We start from the raw sequence: 23,682 nt of genomic DNA, 5'->3' as shown, positions 1-23,682 counted from the left end.
TTGGTACAGCGGAGGGGAAAGAGATCGGTGTCAGCAGCGATGTGGGCTGCATCTGCAGTGCCCACATCGCTGCTCACCGAATTTAACCCCTCAATTCCCTGCCAATACTCTGCAATACCAGTGCATACTCTGCAGTACCCTGCCATTACTCTGCAGTACCCCGCCATTACTCTGCAGTGCAGTACCCCGCCATTACTCTGCAGTGCAGTACCCTGCCATTACTCTGCAGTGCAGTACCCTGCCATTACTCTGTAGTACCCCGCCATTACTCTGCAGTGCAGTACCCTGCCATTACTCTGTAGTACCCCGCCATTACTCTGCAGTGCAGTACCCCGCCATTACTCTGCAGTGCAGTACCCTGCCATTACTCTGCAGTGCAGTACCCCGCCATTACTCTGCAGTGCAGTACCCCGCCATTACTCTGCAGTGCAGTACCCCGCCATTACTCTGCAGTGCAGTACCCTGCCATTACTCTGCAGTGCAGTACCCTGCTATTACTCTGTAGTACCCCGCCAATACCCCGCCAATACTCTGTAATACCCTGCCATAAATTGCCATACCCAGCCATACTCAGAGATACCCAGCCATACTCGGTGATACCCTGAAATACCCAGCCATAGACGCCCCCCACCCCTCACCGCCCTCCGGTGCTTCTACCAACTCGCCAGTACGATCAAAGCCAGAATCTTTTTTTTATTTTTTATTTCAGGCTTCCCAGCCTAGAGGTGAGATGTGGGGTCATATTGACCCCCCAGATTTCACTGTAAAGAGGACCTGTCACCCCATATTCCTATTACAAGGGATGTTTACATTTCTTGTAATAGGAATAAAAGTGATCAAAAATATATTTTTGGGAAAAAAAATGTCAAACTAAAATAAATAAAGTAAAATGAACAATAAAAAAATAAAATAAAAATTAAAGCGCCCATGTCCCCATGTGCTCGCATGTGCCACACATGTGAGGTATCGCCGAGAATGTTAGAGCGAGAGCAATAATTCTAGTCCTAGACCTCCTCTGCAACTCAAAACATGTAACCAGTAAAAAAATATTTAAAGCGTCGCCTATGGGGATTTTTTAAGTAGCGACGTTTGGCGCCATTCCACGGGCATGTGCAATTTTGAAGAGTGACATGTTTGATATCTATTTACTCAGCATAACTTCATCTTTCACTTTATGCAAACATTGGGCTAACAAGTGGTTAATAATAGAGCTTGCAGTCAGTAGTGTTAGGAGTGCGTGCTGTCTGCGTGCTCTGTACCCAGTACATACCGCTATAATATAGGGCAGGCCCCTACTTTCAAACATCCAACTTACAAACATCTCCTACTTGCAAACGCAAGGAGACAGCAGCAAGTGAGATGAAAAAAGATGGACGACAAAACAAATTATACAGGGGTGATAACCCTTCCCTATGTTTTCCAAAAAGCTTAAAGATAGTTTTTTTGACTGGAGCTACACTTTAAAAATGTACCGGTTGAAAATGACAAACAGATTCAACTTAACACAACAAACCTACACAGTCCCTGTCTTGTTTGCACCGCCTGTATACTGCTGTTCTGAGTATATAGGGCCTGGGGGCCACACGCATTTCCTTTTTTTAATATGGGTACGGGGTTCCCCTTAATATGTGTACAAGACCCAAATAGGCTGGTAATGGGCAGGGGGGGGGGCTACCCATGCCATGTTTCTCAATGATTTTCAACCATATTGCAGGAACCAGATATAACATTAAAACCGCAAGCAGTTTTAAATGGTGTTATTTCCGTTTAATGTCATTTTGTGCAGGGACTGTTCTAAACACGGGAAACACGTGGCACTTCACAGGCATACTACAGACACCCCGCAGGCACCATATTTAAAGGAATATTTCACTTTTTTTTTTCACTTTAATCGTCATTAAAATCAGTGCTCCCGCCAAAACGGTAGTTTTTAAAACTTTTTTTTGCAGTGACCCATGTCCCCTGAGGCAGGAGGCAGGTCGCCAAACCCTTTTTAGGACACTATCTTGCATATTAGCCGTTAAAATGAGCACTTTCCAATTCGAACGTTCGAGTCCCATAGACTTCAATGGGGTTCTAACGTTCGTACCGAACGCGGGGGTCGTTCGCAAGTTCTGGTGCGAACCGAACCGGGGGGTGTTCGGCTCATCCCTAGTTACCAGCATAAGAGTACCCGTCACAGCCCATCAGAGTACCTATCACCAGCCCCAGAGTACCTGTCACCAGCCCATCAGAGTACCCAAGTACCTGTCACCAGCCCATCAAAGTACCCGAGTACCTGTCACCAGCCCATCAGAGTACCCAAGTACCTGTCACCAGCCCATCAAAGTACCCGAGTACCTGTCACCAGCCCATCAGAGTACCCAATTACCTGTCACCAGACCATCAAAGTACCTAAGTACCTGTCACCAGCCCATCAAAGTACCTGAGTACCTGTCACCAGCCCATCAGAGTAGCCGAGTACCTGTCACCAGCCCATCAGAGTAGCCGAGTACCTGTCACAAGCCCATCAGAGTACCCGAGTACATGTTACCAGCCCATCAGAGTGCCCAAGTACCTGTCACCAGCCCAAAGTACCCGAGTACATGTCACCAGCCCATCAGAGTACCCAAGTACCTGTCACCAGCCCATGCCTCATAGAATTTACATTGGTGTGTTTCCATTGTCCTGGTGCTCCAGAACATTCAAAGTGTGATAGGTAGTCAGGAAACAAAATGTGTAATTTATGCTCCTACAATGCCTGATGTTGCTCCCTGCATGTTGGGTCTCTCCATGTGGCCAGGCTGTGTAAAAGTCTCACAAATGTGGTATCACCATACTCAGGAGGAGTAGCAGAATGTATTTTGGGGTGTCATTTTTGCTCTGTACATGGTCTGTGTTAGACAATTTTTATAAATTGACAACTTTTTGTAAAAAAAAAATAGCTTTTATTTTCTTTCCACCTTTTCCAAAAACTTTTGGAAAAAAAATGACATGTTCAGAATACATTTCATGCCTCATAGACTATACCTTGGGTTGTTTGCTTTCCAAAATGAGGTCATTTTGTGAGTAATTCCATTGTCTTGGTGCTCCAAGGCCTTCAAAGGTGTGATAGGTCATCAGGAAATTATATGTGTAAATGTATGAACTCCTGATGGTGCTCCCTGCATGTTGGGCTTCTCCATGTAGCCATGCTGTGTAAAAGTCTCACACATGTGGTATCACCATACTCAGGAAGAGTGGAAGAATGTTTTTTGGGGTGTAATTGGAAGTATGCATATGCCGTGTGTGAGAAATAACTTGTTATTTTGCCAATTTTGTCAAAAAAAGAAAAAAAAATATTTCTTAATTTGCCCAAGAATTGTGGGGAAAAAATTACAACTTCAAAAAACTCACCATGCCTATTACTAAATACCTTGTCTACTTTGCAAAAAAGGGGTGATTTGGGGGTATTTGTACAGTCCTGACATTTCAGGGCCTCAAGAAATGAGATAGGCCGTCAGTACATCAGGAGTGATCAATTTTTAATGATTTACACCATAGCTTTAGACTGTATAGCTTTCACACGACCAAATAATATACACTAATTTGGGTTATTTTTACCAAAGATATGTAGCAGTATACATTTTGGCTCAAATTTATGAACAAAAATATTTTTTTTCAAAATTTTCACTTTTTACTTCTATCGCAAAAAATAAAAAACTCAGTGATGATTAAATAGCACCAAAAGAAAGCTCTATTTGTGTGAAAAAAATGATAACAATTTTGTTTGGGTACAGTGTTGCATCACTGAGTAATTTTCATTCAAAGTGTGAGAGCGCTGAAAGCTGAAAATAGGTCTGGGCAGGAAGGGTGTATAACTGCCTTGTACTGAAGTGGTTAATACATCAATCCATAATTCACTCTCACGAAAACTCTCACCTTCCTACTGCAACTCCCACCTCATTGGCCTACCTCTACATAGACATTCAGTATCATATCACCTCTTCAGTCAGAAATACTGCTGCTAGACTTACCAACCTTTCAACCATTCAGCTTCCTCTACCCCTCTCTACCATTCCCTCCACTAGCTACTGCTTTCCCAATATTTATTTGTTTCATAATCCTAACAAAAACATAAAAAGCAATCTACAGCTCTGCTCCAAACTACATCACATACCTTGTTTCCAAATATCACCCAAAACAGGTTTCCCAAGACCTCTTGTTCTCTTCACCTTCTCCAATGCTTGCCTCCAGGACTACTTCAAAACCTCTCCCATCCACTGGAGCTCTCTATCTCAAATGGTTCTACTATCATCTACTTTAGATTATACCTACCTCATCTCTTCAGGAATGTCTATCCCTATCACCTCATCCCCAGACAGTTATTATCTTTTGTATCACTTGCCTCCCTTATATTGTAAGCTCTCATGTGCAGAGCTCTCCAAATCTTGTTTTAAATTGTATTGTAACTGTTTTGTCTCGCTTTATATTGTAAAGCATTGTGCAAACTGTTGGCGCTATATAGACCATGAATAATATTCATTTTGGTAAATACTTATAAAAAGTTCACATTTCCCAGCACCAGCCAAAACATGGAAAGGGACAATTTGAGGTTTATAGTATAAGAAGCCACTTTTTGAGCTGAGAGAATATTCAGGATGAATTGAAATACATTGCACTTTACAGTAACAGTGAGCATGCTTATGGGTTTCTTTTCCAGCTCAATATGGTCTAAAACATGTGAGAAAGCACCCTTTATGAAAATGTATATTATTTTTACCTCAAACCATCCATTTCTTCCATATCATCGATAGTTATCATTCCATCTCCAAGGAAAATATACAAGAAGCCATCTGGACCAAACAAAAGCTGTCCACCCAGGTGTTTTCTGTGTAACTCAGCTACTTCGAGAAACATCCTCTCTGTCCTCACATCAACTTGACTGGGGTTCTTCCTGTTTTCAATGATGAATAAAAAAAACACTGAATGCATACAATTTATAATGTTGGCACACTTTTCCACGTGTTTTTTTTTTTAAATATCTATTGATCTTTTAACATACATTGAAGATACCTATGATAATAATGATGCAACATAGCTGAAAAAGTGTTTGGAATGTCAATGTGGTTTGCATTGTCCTCTCCCGAAATCCTCTTTCCAGGCTTCACATCCAGTCCACTTCACCTTTTAAATGTTTCTTGTTTTCTAACTTTAAAGATAAGATGTTTTCCAGCCACCCAAAAACAGAAAGGCTGGCACACAAGGCACATGGGCTTGCGCCCCATAACACTGTGGTATGGTGATGTGCTCTCTGCTGTGTGGACAGTAGACTATACACCACTAAACAATGGATTCACACCTTGCATAGTGAAAATACAACCAGTTTTGTATGTTGTTTATGCACAATATGGGAATGTCTTTGTGGCAGTTGATGCTTATTTTTATATGCATTAAAGTACACATTTTGTTGGCTGAAAAAAATAACCCCGTCCACTGATCACATGGTAAAAAGTGTATTATCATTAATATCAATCCGAGTGGCATACTGATGCAATAAAATGCATGCTAGAAGCAATTTCTTTAACGTACATGTAAACACAAAAGCAGCGTGTCTCATATACAATTGCAAATTAAAAATAAAATATTTTTTCAACCTTTCTCTTGTTCTTTGTTGCATCTCAATGTTGTAGGTCTCCTGTAGCCTCTTTGCAGCCACTTCCTGTCTACACACACTCCAGTGATGCGTACATGCAGATGGTGACAGCAATGGGCCATGCCTGTGCAATGTGTATTTAAATGACTGTGTCTTGTCTCCATAGAAGGATTGTGTGTCAATGCAGGAGCACAACTGGAAGAAATGGACAGTGTTGCCTCCCTATAACAGCAAATGTCTGAACAAGGACATTCATAGCAGGACCACCAGGTATTAATTTAAGGAGTATTTAAAATTGCAATGAAAAATAATTTAGCAGTGTGACAGTGATTAGTTTTACATATAGGCTACAAGAAAATGGCGCCTATCCACACTCAGTACCAGCACACTGTAAACTTGTTAGTAAACCTAAATAAATAAAAATGGCTTCAGCTCTCATTCTGCACCCATGGAGGAATACTCTGACTGGGGGCTTAATTGAAGAGGCCTCTACTATTAAGCCCCACATGGATGTAATGAGTTACAAGATTTCTTCATGGATAGGGCATTAGAGTTGAATCCATTTACATTTATTTAGCTTGACCAACATGTTTACAATGTGCCTGTTCTGAGTATGGACAGGCTTCATTTTCTTGCAGCCCACACAGAGCTTAACAAGCAAGCATCTATCCCCACCAGCGCCAGTCATCAATGTGCCCAGTGTGTTGGAGTCATTACTCACTTTGGCCTCTATCAGTTTCTTTATTTTTATGGCCACTTAGGCTTGCATATACTTTAATGCACTGCAGCGACATGAATGGGCCTAATTTGGATAATTGTTATGTGACTGCACTGCACTGCTAGGAGCCACTTAGAACAGTTTCCAAATCTGCATCATAATGAGAAAGCATGGAGACCAGTGGAGTTAAGTAAATTGCAAGTATATTCATTGCACACAGGACACTGACTCATTGTGACCAAAACGAAACCAGGTAATGTAAGATAGCTTAAGCTCTGCTCTCCACCTGCAGGAAATGTCCCACAGACACATTCCGCCCCCCCCCAGTGGGGGTTCCTGCACTTTTTTTTTTTTAAAGGGCAGTAAGGAAAGAGGCACTTTTTTGAGAAATATAAAAAAAATGGAAAAAGGAGGAAAACGGGTTAGGACTCCCTTTTGAAATAAAAGGTCCCATAAGTATACATTAAGGCTCGGTTCACACTTGTGATGCGGGAACCCTACAAATCCACTGCGGGTTCCCGCATCGCACCCGACTCGCATGGCAGTTCACACAGCCATATGCAAACTGCTGGGAGTGTCAATACATTAATGACAGCCCCATTTCAGCTCGCATATCGCACTGCGAACTCAGTTTGGACATGAATTGGATTGAATGGGTGTGAACACCGATGTGATCCGATTCCAAAAAAAAGGGTCCTGTGCGAGTTTGTTCCAAATGCAATACAATATCAGCCATACTATCTGTATGGCTGAAATCGCATCGCACGGATCTCACAGAGCTCGCTGGTGTTAACTAGCAGTTATTCCTTTTTAAGCAGCAAAAAAAAAATAAAAAATAATCTAGAGCTTATCAGAAGTCATGATGATTGAAATATAGCCTGCATTGTGGTGGGAGATATTTTCGTGCATATACAGTAGCTGATTTTCTGACTTGTAATCCTGCAGATGCAGACCACCAACTGCCTCTTCTAAACTTTCAGCATGCAATGTCAAATATTTCATTCACATTTTTGCACAGGTAAGAGCAGCTTGTAATGGATATTCACTGCCTTCATGAATAAAGAGTGGTAGATGTGGTACCTAGACACCGTATATTCCACAACTCGAAGAATGTGGTCGTGAGGTCCGCTGGCCCAGCGCTCTTGGTTGGTGGTGTACGACACATACAGCTTTCCATTTTTCTTATAATTGGGATGGAATGCAAGGCCTAGCAGTCCCCTTTCATCTCCTCCCTGCAGTCAAACGAGAAACACAAAGAATTGTAAAGTTAATTATGTGCTTTATTGTGTTTCAGTTGGAACCCAAAAAAAAGTCTCTTTCTTTCTATCAGTTATTCTGTGCCCAAACCTCTTTCTTTTTTTTTTTTTTTTCCGTGACTACCGCACATAAACAGATTATAAAACATTTCACTTTGGGGGCTATTTAAGAGTTTGGACAAGACAATTGTCTGGTGTGGTTATCTAGCTCTCTGGCTCGTTTGCTACTTTTGTGAAGTGATTTGTGTGTGTAATCTTTTGGTAGCCATGAAGACAAGTCTAAGTGCTGTGAGGAATTCTTAGCTGTGTTACTAGGTTGCTCATAGTTGCTTGTAGGAAAATCAAGAAAAAAAAAAAAGTTAATAATGTTTAATCCAAATATGCAAAACTGAAGGGGAAAAAAAAGCACTCATGGCTGCCAAGTTCCACTGTCTTGGCAAAATGTTTTGAAAACATTCAAATTTCAAGTGTAATATGTAAACCTTTGTTTTACCCTGGGGGCAGCTACATCACTTGTCACTACTCTGGTGGTCTACTCATCATAGCTCACTGTAGGTAATAACCTGCTATCTCTGACTCCTGCAAAGTGTTCAGAGCTGGACATGTGGTCAACACTAGCTGAGGCATTTTCTTTACATAAATGAAAGCAAATTAAATATATTGAAAGCTGCTACAAGCCTCTGCCCACTGCCAAAGTATCGCACTTTTCTCTACAAACAAAAACATTTCAACAACTGTTCCACCTAAAACAGACTTATTCGTTTTTAGTGGAGATCAAGAAGAGTTTAAAAATCACTAAATGTTAAAGTAATTGTAAACCCTCGTTTTTTTTTGTTTTTAATAAAAATAACAAACATGCCTATACTTACCTGCTCTGTGCAATGGCTTTGCACAGAGCAGCCCGATCCTCTTCTTCTGGGGTGCCCCGTCTGCGCTCCAAGCCCTTCCTCTTCATTGGGTACCCCCACGGAAAACTGCTTTACCTCTATAAATTATACAGAAACGAATGACACAAGTAGTTTGACTGAACAAACTGAGCTAAGCAATTTTAAGCTTTGTACGCATGATAAGAATATCAGACGAATGATCGTCTATTTTTTGCATGTTAGTCTTATATCAAAACTGAACAATTCTCACTACAAATTCAGAAGAGATGCAATGTGTTGTATTGTATTGTAAAGTATTCTGCTGTTTCTGAGCATGCTTGGTCTTGGTCTTCCGTTTTTTTTCCAAATAAATACTGTACTGATTAAACGAATATTGTACAAGTGTGTTAGTCCCTTCAGATAATTTTGCATGAACTATCGTGATCCGCTCTAGAAAAGCTGTGTGCTAATGATCAGATTACTGTACGATCACTTAGAAATTGGTATGTTTCGTCCAATTTTCTGATTGTGTGGACTAGACATTAGTGATGTGGCTGGACCTGCCTGCTAGGGTCCCAGAGAGAAATGAAGACTTAACAGGGGATAAAGTTCTGTCCACACCCCCAAAAATAATGAATAAACCTGATTTAGTTGGCACTACTTTATTACTGATGAAATCATCTGCATCACAGATCATGCACTAGTCGAAGAAAGTCAGAGTAAAGTTTGAGCTCCTGATCTGCATACTTGATCCTTGGTCAGTAGTACCTCATAAGGGACTTAAGCCACCAGACCAGTATGACATCCAGACAAGTATAATTTTCAGGAGTGGTATACAATGGTAGCCTCTCATCACCGGTGTCTGAAAACGTATACCATACGTAGAAATACAATTACATTTGCTAAAATAGGTAGAATAAATAGTGTTATAAAACATAGAGAAATGTTTCATTTCTAAAATGGTCTTCATATACATTTTTGTTAATTTTCATCATATAAATCTGTGCTTATAATAATTACACAACAACTTTGAGATGGAAACATTTAATAAATGGACACTCCTGAGTCACAGACCCAGGATACTGACTCATGTAATCTTTGTCTCCCTAGTAACCCTGCAAGTGGAAATATTTCTTTCCTGGCTAAGCATGCTTTGAAAGCATTTCCAGAATGCATGACACTCAATCCCTTGTTAGTGGAGAAGAAAAAACTTCAGCTCACAAATATTAGAGCCACTGGTGCTTTGATAAGAATCTGGCACCATGTCCCGTTGTAGATTAGAATGGCACGTTCTGTCTAATGAATGCAATAACAAACATCCAAAAAATCCAAAGTCTTACATGAGGAGTCAGAAAGTTTTAGAATGGGATACCTTAGAAAGTCTCGGAAGAGATGGTGGACATTACTGTCATTTTCAGCATGCAGGAGGAAAGATATAATTTCAACTTTTATATGGTACTTTGGAAATTCTACTCTTATCCAAGACAACAGGCTTCAGGAACCATACAAAGTGTTCAACGTTTACATTTTTTTAAAATTTCAGCCTAAAACTGAAAAAAAAAATAGAATTTAAGGATTTATGGCACAGACAAACTTGCAATGAGCTTCCTCTAAGTCCACAGAAAAGTGAGATTTTGCCTCAGTACAGGTGGGCAGGATGAATATAAAATACAATGAACTGTGGCTTTGGCACGTTGTAAGAAGCCTCTGACAGAGGCTTCTTATCATGATCGGAGATGCGGGGTGTCAGACTGACAAGCCACACTCGCGATCCCCGCGCCGCATGCCCCCACGGGCGCGCAAGCCAGCATGTAATCCTGCTGGACGTCATATGATGCCCAGTCAGGATAACAGAACCACTTTCTGGCCGTCATTCACCATCCGCCACTTTGCGGGAAGTGGTTAAGCAACAGACAGCATGGATTCATGAAAGACAGAAGTTGTCAAACAAACCTTTTATAAGGAAGTAAGTAAAACCTTGGACAGAAGGGTGGCTGTGGATGTGGTATACTACAACAGAGTTTGACACAGTTCTACACACATGGCTAATGTGTAAGGTAAAATCTACAGGCTTGGAAGGATCAATTTGTAAATGGATAGAAAACTGGCTAAAAAGACAAAATTCAGAGAGTAGTGGTTAATGATTCTTACTTTTAATGGCCCAAGGTTCATTGCTGGGACCCTTACTTTTTAATATTTTTATAAATGATATAGGGACTGTGATTAAAAGTAACAATCTTTGCAGATGACACCAAGCTCTACGGGATGTCTCCAATTTACAAGCCAACCTTAATGCTCTGTCTAAACTAAATGGCAAATGAGGTTTAATGTTGATAAATGTAAAGTTATGCATTTGAGGGCTAAGAATATGCATGCATCATACACACTAGGGGGAGTACAACTTGGGGAATCAATGGTGGAGAAGGATCTGGGGGTTTTGGTAGATCACAAGCTCAATAATAGCATGCAATGCCAAGCTGTGGTTTCCAAAGCGAGCAAAAGTCCTTTCTTGTATTAAGAGGGGTATGAACTCCAGAGAGAGAGATATTGTTATGCCCTTGTTCAAATCATTAATAAGACCTTATCTGGAATATGCAGTTCAGTTATGGGCACCAGGTCTCAAAAAGGATATTCTGTGATTAATGCTCTCCTTGCCCGGCTTAAGTGGACAGCCATGTCTTGGTAGGTTTGGAGTTGTGTCATACTCTTTCCATATTTGGATGATGGATTGAACAGTGCTCCGTGAGATGTTCAAAGCTTAGGATATTTTTTTATAACCTAACCCTGCTTTAATTTTCAGATATTTATTTGTATAAAATTTTAAAAACCATATATCATTTTCCTTCCAATTCACAATTATATGCCACTTTGTGTTGGTCTATCACATAAAATCCCCAAAAAATACATATACGTTTTTGGTTGTAGCATGACAAAATGTGGAAAATTTCAAGGGGTATGAACACTTTTTAAGGCACTATATACATATACATACATAAAGCATCTGTTTCCAAGCCAAACCAGAGATTTTTACTACTACTCTGCTCAAGCTTTCCTATACAGACTCATCAACCAGTTGTGGACACTTTCAAAATACTGAATTTCCTGCTATTTTAACTAGATGAACAATCAGTAAAAATGGCTCATTGCTCTTGCCAAACGGAAGACAAGGATAAACGTGACTTCATTTGTTTTTGTTTTAATTCAAACCTTTATTTGTACAAAGATTTGTTTCTACAAACTGTGACTAATGAAATGGTCATGCAGCTAAAAGAATTATCCTCACGTCATTATAATGAAACATAAATCCAGTAACCCCGACTTGTAACTTGCTAGTCTTTGGATTTGCTACTGACATTCTATATTTGTTACAATAAATCTAAATAAGAACTCAAACTGACCTTCTTCGAGAACAAACATTAAACAGTTTAGAAGGCTAAGTACTCCCTTTCCCAATTGTGTTTTAGACCACCAAGAAACAATCATAAATTTTAAGATATATGAGTTTTCTATCATGTTTCTGCCCCTGCGGAGTTCTGCAACAGATTGTTTTGACTCCTGGGTCAAAAGACAAAAATACTGCACACAACATAGATAATCTGCATTCTTTTTTTTCTGCAAGCTACAATGTCCAACTGGCCATAAAACAGATACAATAGTAACAGCTTGCTCATAAGTTGAAGTATAGGGTGCAAATTGTAGTGACCCATAGCAACAGAACAGAATTATCTTTCTTTTATCTGCTTCTCTCACAGCTTGCTAAGAACCATTATGCCAGGATGCCAGATTTTACTAGCAGACACACCCATTTGTGGAGGTTATTTCTCCAAAAATGTCCCATTAAAGTGGACCTGTCAGTTGGTATGAATAAATTCCTGACATTCAATACACAATACACAGCAACAGCACAGATATTTCTATAAAAACCTTTTACGGTTTCAAAGCAGTCTTGGGCTCCAGCCAAGAGTCTGTGCCTGGGCCAAAACTAGGAATATGGCAAAAATGATGTCATCAGTATACTGCGGGCAGGAGGAAGCATTTCCTTATACTTCCTCTTGCTCTGTGATCACTCTGCCTGCCTGACATTGTAACTTGTTGCAAGTCAGAAGATTGTGGAGGTTGTGGTGGGGTGACAGGTGGGAAATAATCTGCCTAAACAGCAGCCAATAAATGCACAGGCACCGGAAATCAACATCATTGTATCATTTCTGGGCTAGGAAATCTTGTAAGTAGATGCTGACCGTGGATGCCATTTAAATAGTAACTGTAGCCTATTCAGGTGCATATATATATATAAATATATATATATATATATATATATATATATATATAAAAAGGTGCAGCCATTTAGATTCCATCTTAATAGTATATTCCTCCCTAATAAGTTGCTACTGGCAAAAGAAAACTTTACAGGCACTACAGAGCTGTCTGTGGGGGGACAGCAGCACTCCCGTACCAGGCCGGGGCCTCATCAAGCTGGCAGGGTTCTGAGGATCAGAAGAGTCGCCCTGTGGGTTTCCTCTCTGATACTGTCTTCTACACTGACACTAGCAGAGTCAGTCTTAGCCCTTGTACACACGGTTGGACATTCCGACAACAAAATCCGTTGGATTTTGTCCGACGGATTTTGTCCGAAACTGGTGTTGCATGCACACGGTTGGACAAAGTTGTCGGAAAATCCAATCGTTTGTAACGCGATGATGTAATTTAGTTACAATGGGACTACGTTGTGGGTAGTAGCCAATAGATTTGGTCTAGGAATTTGATCTGAGCATGCGTGGCACTTTGTCCGATCGGAATTCTTTACAAACGATCGGACAAAGTCCGATTGGATCATGTTGTCGGAAAATTTTATAGCCCAGCTCTAAAACTTTGTCGGTCGGATATTCCGACGGAAACAGTCCGATGGAGCCCACACATGGTCGGATTATCCGACAACATGGTCCGATCGGACATTTTCCGTCGGAATGTCCGACCGTGTGTACAAGGGCTTAGAGACTCTATGTGACTGATTATGCTTTGCAGCACTATGAGGGCCTCAAAAACACAGAAAAGCAGACCAGGGCAATGGTGGCAATAATGTCAGCTTGACATCATCACCCCGACTCACACAAATATTGCTTATCGACTCTTCTGTGTTTCCAAGTTCCTGTTCATTGCATCAGCACTTGCACAGAACAGAGGGGTGGAAGGTGTGGGGGGGGGGGGGGGCACAGGCAGGTGTTTTTCCCTAGTAGGTAGGCTGTACCCCCATGATTTTTATTGGCTGCCCTGAAGCACTATCCCAATGCGATCCATTGTAGTTTTAAATTATCTTGGTGTCAATGGATAAAATGTAACATACTTTTGCATGTCTTCACCCAAATCCTATAAATGTAACCAACATGTCAGCCAATTTAAGCAAAGTAAAGCTGAGGAAAATAAAATAAAATGCACTCATTTCCTTTTTTTTACAAGCTTAAAATAAAAGTATCATCTCTGAACCCAGGGTTTTCACATTATCAACAAATTAAAAGCATTTGGTAAATTGCAGTTTAAGTCTGTACTATCGATTTATTAACAAAATTGGTGTAAAAAAGTTAACAGAACATGGACTCAGTTTGCATATCTTGGAACACTGGTTTTAACAGTTCCAGACTTGAGTTTTGAAGAAAAAGCTATTAAAAACTAGTCATAGGTATGATGTCATTCTCATAAGGTCTTAAAAAAAGCCCAAAAGTACAAATAATATTTGTAATGTGCGACTTCATCCATGCAGCTTTCCATGTCTCACTCTTGAATAATATTTAGTGGTCTTTCCTGTTTGTTAAATGAACACCTTCTAGGTTGGAAAAGAATTCTTGAGTGAGATGTCTAAGAAGTTTAGCCATTTTGTGCCTCCATAAAACAGGCCTCACATGTTTGATGGGATGATGAAAAATCCTATGGAGCCGACCTGAATGAAACAACATAAGGGCACTTTTCAGTGGCTCTTGCAGATCACCCCTGTTCATTCTCTCAGTGGCACGTGGATTACATAATCAACCTTGCCTTGATCCCTCCTCCCTGTGCAGGCATCAGCACACACAATCACAAAAATCACATGCCGACTCCTGCAACTAATAAAAACCAGCTACGAAAATAGGGTAATCTTCAGAGAAGCATTACATAGTGCAGTAATAATTTTGTCAATTAAATCATGACCGAGTCACACCTTTTTATTTTTGGTGGCCAAGCAGTTTTATTACACACAGGATTTATCTAGAGAATAAGACGGCTCAGAAAAAAAAAAAAAATTACACATATCATAGTGACATTTCTTCTTAAATGAGAGAAAAGTTTATTTAAAAAAAAAAAAATTAAATACTCGTAGCTCCACATAATCACCTTCCCTTCCTCCTCCACTGTTCAAAGTAGTAACTACAAGTGAGGAGAGAAAGTCCTATGAGTTCAGAGTTGTGACTTAAAGCTTAAGGCCCCTTTCACACATGCGGATGGTATGTCCGTATTTCATCCATCTGTTTGCGGATTAAATACGGGCCATACATTCATCCCTATGGGATAGCGGGTGTCTGCGGATGAGCATCCGCAGACACCCGCTATTGTCCGCCTCCGCAAATGTCCGATTCTGCAGACGGAGGGAAATCCTATTTTTCTGTCCGTCTGCAGAGCGGATCGGATGAACACGGATACACGGTCCGTGCTCGTCCGATCCCCATAGAGGAGAGCGGAGAGCTGACAGGGCGGTCCCCGCACAGTGTGCGGAGACCGCCCTGTCCGCAGCCGGCTCAGCGGGGACAACGGAGCGATCCCCGCTGAGCGAGCGGATCTTCACGGGGCGGATCTTTACTGATCCGCCCCGTGTGAAAGAGGCCTAAATTGGGCAGTGGACCCCCATTCTGCACCCATGTGACAGTTAGGTACTGCATAGACAATAGAATAGATTCACATTAACGTCAAGTCATTTTCATTTTGCATAGCGTAAGGAAGGTTTAGCCCTGTTTTTTTTAATCCCTTTTTTGGCTCCCTATGCCCCCTGCAATATTCACCTTCTTAACGTGTTGCCAGGACTCAAAATGAGAAAGGTTTCAAATTCCCGTTATTGTTTTCTTTTTTTGCTACAGTATTTGTGTCACACTGGGGAGACTCCCTTTACTTTCTGTGCTGTAGAAACATCAGGAAGTTAAAGAAAATGTCTCCAAAGTGCAGTAAGTGCTCTTTTACTGCAACGGAACCCGTTGGAAGACCTTCCCTCTATTACTGTTCCAGTGACAACTAAAAGTAGAACTAAAGGCAAAACTTTTTTTCTTTTGAATAGAGCAAGGAAAGGTTATGACCCCTGTCAGTTTTTTTTTTCTTAAAAAAAATGGGTTTATTGGAAACAAGTATACATAACAGAAGTTACAAACATGTTAGTTTTTTTTTGCCATCTGTGTCACATTATGAAGATTACGCTCACTTCCTATTCTATAGCCAAAACAGGAAGTGAGAGGAAAGCCTTCCAAAGTGGCAGAATGAGAAAAACCTTGGTTGTCACCAGGGTCTTAATGATAAACAGGAATACAAGAGAGGTGACTCTCCCTAAAGGGGGCACAGACAGCAATAACAATTTGACAGATGTTATATTCTCCTTTCACTATCTAAAATGAAAAAAATTATTTTAGTTATACTTTCATTTTTTTATAAATTCTAATTTTCAGGTCCAGTGACAATTGTAACTAGAACAAACCAAGGGCGTGCAATGAGGTCAGTGGCTGGTGAGGCACTGGCTAGTATCAGAGCCAAATATGCACAGGTTACACATGTTGTGAACGTTAGAGCGAAAACAATAATTCTAGCACTAGACCTCCTCTGTAACTGTAAACATGTAACCTGTAAAAAGATTTAAAGTGTCACCTATGGAGATTTTTAGGTACTGAAGTTTGGTGCCATTCCACAAGTGTGCGCAATTTTAAAGTGTGACATGTTAATCATATTTCACATTGTACAAAAAAATCAGGCTAACTTTAGTGTTCTTGAAATAGTTTTTCTACAAAAAAAAGTGTTTGAAAAATTGATGTGCAAATACAGCATAACATAAAAAGTTGTAACGACCACCATTTTATTCCCTAGGGTCGCTGTTAAAACTATATATATATATATATATATATATATATATATATATATATATATATATATATATATATAGTTTTGGAGTTTTCAGTAATTTTCTAGCAAAAAATAAAATTATATTTATATGTAGGGGAGAAGTGTCAGAATAGGCCTAGGTGGCAAGTGGTTAATTATCATATATTGTTTTTAAGGTAATTTACTATATTTTCAAAAACTGTACTCAAGCAGATGGCTTAACAGACAAATTACTGAAGTTTGAAGTTATGTGGGATTATGGGTAAATCTTATACACATAAACCCATGTTTTTTTTCCTTGTAGTTAAGAGGGCTGGTCTGGAAGGGAGCATTTGTCTTTAAGACACATACCCCCTTCTGTGACACTGCAGTCAGAGGAGAGCCTTTACTGTAGCATTTTTATTGGACAGCTTGGACCAATAGTGTTTTACCATTGGTCCAAGGCTCCAAGATGTCCATTGAATTCTGTGCCAGCTTGTATTTAAACAGGCCGTTCTGTATGTAGCCTCTGACAGCCTGCACAAGGAGCCCCATATCTCCACTAGGGGGAAGTAGCCCCAAATTGTGACCAGTGGTGGGGTAGGACATTGGCCACCTACCCCCACAATTTGGGGTCTATGTGACCATAGGTCGCCAAGCTACGACCCTCGAAGCTCGATCTTTTATTTTTTTTTTATTTATTTTTTTTATGTTCATGGCAGGTGAGGCAGAGCCTCACCTGCCTCCCCTGGCTGCACGTCCCTGGAACAAATTGAGATTGAATTTCCTTCAATCCAACTGACAAAGTTGATAATCCTTCCCTACTATTTCCAAAACTAAAAGAAAAAGAGAATACTTTAGATACAAGTCTTATAAAAATAAAAAACTTCCCATGGCAAACAATCACCTTTATGTATTTATCTGTTAGTAGAATAATTTATCTGTATCAGTAGAATAACAGCTATACACTCAGTATTTAATCTTTACATTTCACAGACACTTTATTTTGCTGTATTTGTTGAAAATAAGTGTTGCTCATTATACAATTAAAAAATATTGTATCTAATTTGGCATTGGCATTTATGCCATTCATTTTTTAGAAAACACTGCAAAGAACAATAATGTATGCAATTACAACATAAAGTTGGCATACACCACAGACATACCTAGCACTTGAAACCAATCTCTAGGTTCTAAATGAAAGACATTGCAAAAGATCATGATTTTGAAATGGCACAAGAATAAAGGACATGTGCCTTAACAACTTGTAAGGGCTCCAACAGGCTCCACCAGCTAAGCGGAAGGAGTTTTGTGCTACTGTTTTTGGCAGTGGGCTTACAGGTATAATAAAATGGCCTAAGTATGCTGTAAGCTGGGGTGGGACTTATTTTATTAACCAGGAACACCTCAAAAGGAGCCTTCTGAGGGGACAAATGGGAGTGTGACTTTTTTTTCCAGCTTCACAAAAGGGAATACAGAAACATAGGAAACACTTTATCCTCTCATTTCCATTTATCACATTAGATGTGGTGTCTTTTTAATGATGGCTATCCCTTATCGAATGTAAAAAATACAGTTTGTGAAACATAAGCCAAGTAGTCAAGCAGCTACAAATGGACCATGACACTGCTACAGTTTTATACTTTGTAAGTCAATAATTCAAGTAAGTAATATTCAGTACAACTTCAAATCGTGACATGTTTAGTTCTATAACACCTGCTACAAAATGTTGACCTAAAATAAAAGTAAATATATAAGTAGACCACCTCAGGGTGGTACTGAGGGTGCACACTGAGTGCCCGTTCACACTACCGCGACTTGTCAGGCGACTTAGCCACCTGACAAGTCGTGCTCCGTTCTGTGCTATGGAACCGTTCTAATAGGAGTGACTCAAGTCGCTCCGACTTAGAAAAAGGTTCCTGTACTATTTTTGGGGCGACTTCAGGCGACTTGCATTGACTTCTATACAGTAGTCGTTTTGCAAGTCGCTGCTGAAGTCTTGTGCAGGTCGCGTCTGTGAGTTGCGCTGCAAGTCGTGTCGCCCCTGTGTGAACGGGCACTAAGGTGTATTTTGTGCCATGTCCTAAATAGATAGCTGGGATATTACAAAAAAAATGATTGAGGAAAGCATGGACTTTTCAGGCACTTAGAAAATTCATAAAGAATGTAAATGTAAATTTATTCAATCGCTTTTGTATTAAATACATTTAAATTTCTTATGAAGTGCCTGAAAAGTCCATGCTTTCCTCAATATTTATTCTGTAGTATCTCATCAACCTAAAAACAAATTTGACTCAAAATAAAAGTGTAAAAAATACACAAACTATTTTTGTCTAGATTTGTTGAATAGGAAAGGAAACGATTTTATTTTATTTTTTGGAAATTTTTAAATATATTATAATGTATTACCAGATATTACTTGAAGAGCCTGGTGCATCGTTTCCTATTGCAAATAACCACATAATCAGACAGTAGGCCTTTAACATGGACACAAGCCATAAGATTATCATATAGTGCCAGGATTTTCCCCATAAGGGGGGGGGGGGGGGGTTGCCAATTTCTTGTAGGGTAACTGTTGGAAAATCCCAGCTCAGGTGATAAAATGCCTTCTCAGCATCAACGGATAACAGATATAAGGGCTGAAATACTGTACAGTACACCATAACAGATCAGTGCCTCTCCATGCCTGCAGTATCAGTCTACCAGGTTTACACTCTGTATTCAGGTGCTGGTGAAGACTCAAAATACAATATAGCAAACAAGTATTTCCACGCACTGTATTAAACTCTGGTGTGAAGAAAATGAAAGACAGGCTTCAGCTACAATCCCTGCCCACCAGTCATGCCCCTCTATGGTGGGGATTTGAGAAGAAGCCTGTCTTTAATTTACTTCATACTGGAGTTGAAAACAGTGTGCAGTGATAGTTGTATGCTATAAGATATAAGGACTACTTTTGTTTGATGGTGTGTTCCATGAGGGTAATTATAAATACCATGTTATTGCAAGCCTATTAAAAAAGGACAACCCTAATGCCCCGTACACACGAGAGGGATTAAGTCTGACAGACCTCCAAAGGAGTTCCGCCGGAGTTCCGCCGGAGTTCCGACGGAGTTCTGGCGGACTTTTCGACCGAACGGACTTGACCACACACCATCACACCAAACTCCGACGGAGTCGAACGTGATGACGTACGACTGGATTCGACGTAGGAAGTTCCTAGACAGTAGCCAATAGCTGCCCTAGCGTCGGTTTTAGTCCGTCGGAGTAGCACACACACGAGCGGATTTTTCAAAGGGGACCGGGTCCGGCGGAGTTCCGTCGGGAAAATTTAAAGCATGCTTCATTTCTAAAGTCCGTCAGACTTTAGCTTCGCTAAAGTCCGTTGCAGCCCACACACGATCGGATAGTCCGCCGGACTCAGTCCGTCGGAGTTTGGATGTCGAAAAGTCCGCTCGTGTGTACGGGGCATAACTCATTTGATGTAAATCAAAGAGGGAATATAAGGCTGGAGTCTATTAGCTACGAATTTAGCAAATACCTTAAGGTCTAAATTTATTAAAGCTATTGGGTGGTAGCTAGGACAGAGGGCCTTGTCCTTTCCATTCTTTAGCATTATAGAATTTGAACTTCTTGAGGTAGCGATGACACTCCAAGTGTGTTGGTGTCTCTAATAGCCGTCCCCACTCACAACTGCAGGTACAGGCTCTGCAATAGTGTAGAAAATGTAAGAAAACAGCTGAACGGCTGCACTCCGAACACCTTTTATCCGTGGCAAAACCGTGTAAAAATCTTTTACATGATGGTGATGAAAGATACAGATAGCAACTACAAGAACCATATAAGAACCATAGCTATGATTAAGCATCTATATTGGTGTGAAACACGTTAGCCTGTCTGTACCTTTCATCACCATCATGTAAGAGATTTTGGATCTTCTACACTGTTTTGCCACAAATAAAAGGTGTTATTCAGAGTGAGGCCATTCAGCTATTTTCTTTAATGTGAACTTCTTGTGCCAGGAAGTGATCTTGCCAGAACTAAAGTGTTTCTGTCGCTTCCTGTGAACTGAGCTGAAAGCAAAACCATGTTTTTGTAATGTAAATTACAAGTTCCACCATCCACTATGCATTGTTGATGAACAAGCCAGATAATGTTTTAAGTCTAGCCTGGGTGCCAACCATAGCTCCTTCAAGAGATACAGTGGAGGAATGAGCATAGCTACCCAGGGACAGGAAGTAAAGAAAACTGCCATCACAACTATAGACTGGTAACCTTCAATATATTAAGTTTGTTTTTGGTTTAGGTATGCTTTAAAGTGAACCATAACCCTGCATGCTGTGGTATGTTCCTGCGTACTATATGCCACAGCACTAGCTAATCAAACTTGGATGTGAAAATCCGTGTGTACACTCATCTAGGACTTGTTGGTCCTGCTGTTGGTCTATTGGTGTACCACCTACCTCTCCACCCCTGGCCTAGGATATTGCTATACACGTTACCAGTAAGTTTATAGTGCAGTTCCTTTGTCCTACAATTTACCTGTGTAAAATATTGGTATTCATTTTTACCTATGCACCATCCACCTAAGTGTATCCCCATATCTTCCTACTTACGGGGGAGGGTTGCTGGGAGGGGTTCTGATCCATCTGCTCTGCCCCTTTTTTTGCTCGTTCTACTGTTGTTTTTATGAGTGTAAATACACTGTTATTGATGTATGCATTTACTGTGTTTGAATGTACCCTTGCATCTGATTATTTTATGTTTATCACCATAGAATATGAATAGATTTAACCCCTAAAGCTCTTGAAGAAGAGTCCCTGCAACTTGAAACATGTCAGGCCAACTCTACTTTATGTAGCTGGATTCTACCACCCCTCAAAAGAGCCACTGCCTGACATTGCTGACTAGTAGGAGACTGTGGTGCTCTATATAATAAATGTTGTTTAGTGTCTTGGAGGCTCTTTACCCTGTATTGAGGGCTAATGGCATTATCAGCTACCTTTTTGATGGGGAAATTAATCAGCATGCGTTGTATATGTTTCTTTTAAATAACTTTTTCAATACATTTCTTACGTTTTATTTATTTATGACTATGCCCAGAAAGTCCCAGTTAATTTTTTCCAAAATACCACTTTTATAATGTGATGAGACATGTGGTTTATTTCTTTATATCTGCAATGCCACTCTGTGTTGACATAATCATCAATTTATTAACCATGTAATGGGCTCCTCTATTTTATTATGTGGCCCTGCCCCCCTCTAACCTAGACAAGAATTATGTATCCTACTTTTGCAGCCTCCTGTAATGTCTCCTTCACATATCCAGGAGGCTTCAGAAGCCCATTCACAGAGTGGCTGGTGGACAGAGTTGGTGTGCCCATTGTAGGTCTGGCTGCCTGGACCTGGAAGAGACAGCCAGGCTCCTGGTAATGGAGTGCACCAAGATGGCAGCACAGGCCATAGGCTGTGACACCTGATCAGTGGATCACAGCAGGACAAAGCTGGGTCTGCTGGGCAGGAGAGAATACTTTCTAACGAGTATCACAATAGACCTGAGTTAGAGATCCTTGAAAGCTGATAAACTATTATTACAAGTATTTGACAGTATGTTAACGTTTCATAAAATGTACATGTAAACCTACCCGGGACTGTGTGTAAGGCCTTGAACACATCAATATTAAAGGGCGTGCTTGCTGTATAAGGTCCCAATCAATGGAATATGTATTCTTATATGATAAGTATATGGATCGTTGTATACTTCTTCTGTAATATACTTCAGGAATAGCGTATGAAAGCACCACTAAAAATCCAATTAACACCTCATTATATGTGGTATTTATCACAGGAGAATGTTTGTAGTCACCAGTAGTGTAGATTGTGGCTCTGATACATACATTAATTTTGTGTTTGTGCATTTACCAGTGGCTTGCTCTACTTGTGCTACTGTCAGTGTAACAAGGAGGTAAAAATAATCAGTTTTCATGCTGTCCCCCGATTAGCTCAGCCATGATTTGCCTCAACCAGTCTGTAGACATCCAATTCTACCCATGAACCATTTCTAAGGACTATACCCTTATGTGGGACTAAGGTAATGCTACAATGATTATAAAGTACACTGGTTTTAAAACAGTGATGTCACTGCCTGTTCTGCCAGGAACGCATGCTCTCATCAAACCCAGTGGTGTACATGTTCTCAGGAAAATATTTTGATATCAAGAAACAGTGAACTACTTGAATATATTTAAACCAACCGCCAATGTTTTTCAGATGAAAAGTCAAGCAATAACAATGTGAGTGTCTTATAACATGAGATGTCAAACATGTCCTTGCATATTAGTAGAAGTTGTATACCTCACAGGTTGCCTCGGCTGAGCGCTATATTTATATGACAGGTCTCCGCTAATGTTGTTCAACATGTATAAATTTCACTTGCAAATTATACACATTAGTGGGAATGCCAACTGTAAACTCTGATCCTGTGTTTTTATAGCACCTTAGAGGGAAAAAACTCTTCGCTCATCATGTCAGTAATATTTGCCATATGTTTCTGGTACGGTTCTCCTCAGTTCACTTTGACTACATACGTTTGCATCAGTTTGAATTTGTCGCTTCATTTTGTTACATCTAAATTTAGTAATCACAAACTTAGGATTTGAATTGACTAATAGCTCTTCAGTATCTGTTTTTGCATGCCATTTGCAGTACATTTGTCCCAACTGTCCTGAAAGGCATCGGTTTGTCAAGTGTAGGTATGATGAAATTAGTGTTTGGTTGAAGTGGCGTGCTGGGTTCCTTTAGAAAAAACAATTACCTGTCCACTAATCCAGCAGTGTCTTTACCGGAATCGATTTTTCAATTGGCTCTCGAGTGCTGCCTCTGCCATCTCGGCTAAGGGAAACTGGCAGTGAACCCTTTGCTGCTTTACAGTTGGTTCCCTACTGCACATGCGAAAAGCCAGCTGCGCTTTGTGAATGGCCCGGCGGTGGGGAAAGGAGGAAGGGGGGCAATATTCCTGCTGAGCTTGCCGCGGCAAAGTCAGACGGGAGTGGGAGTGGGTATCTGTCAGAACCAGGTAGTCGCTCCTCCCCCCCGAAAGGTGCCAACTGTGGCAGCGGAGGAGGCAAACAAGCAGAGCTTTCCCTTTTG

The 23,682-nt window shown here is 40.4% G+C and overlaps 1 protein-coding gene across 1 annotated transcript in view; it reads right to left on the bottom strand.

Annotated features, from left to right (window-relative positions):
* HHIP (hedgehog interacting protein) overlaps positions 1-23,682 on the bottom strand; it is a 150,233-nt gene that overhangs the window by 36,235 nt on the left and 90,316 nt on the right. The window contains exons 5-6 of the mRNA XM_077476973.1: positions 7,413-7,564; positions 4,742-4,915 (exon numbers count right to left, since the gene is read on the bottom strand). Coding sequence (XP_077333099.1) covers positions 4,742-4,915; positions 7,413-7,564 — 326 coding nt within the window. The remainder of the gene's footprint in view (positions 1-4,741; positions 4,916-7,412; positions 7,565-23,682) is intronic.

Source organism: Lithobates pipiens, unplaced genomic scaffold (genome assembly GCF_037356315.1).
Source record: "Lithobates pipiens isolate NorthernLeopardFrog02 unplaced genomic scaffold, aLitPip1_a1.2 Scaffold_13, whole genome shotgun sequence".
Taxonomy (NCBI): domain Eukaryota; kingdom Metazoa; phylum Chordata; class Amphibia; order Anura; family Ranidae; genus Lithobates; species Lithobates pipiens.
Note: the sequence above shows the minus strand (reverse complement) of the source record. Positions and strands in the feature narration are given on the sequence as shown.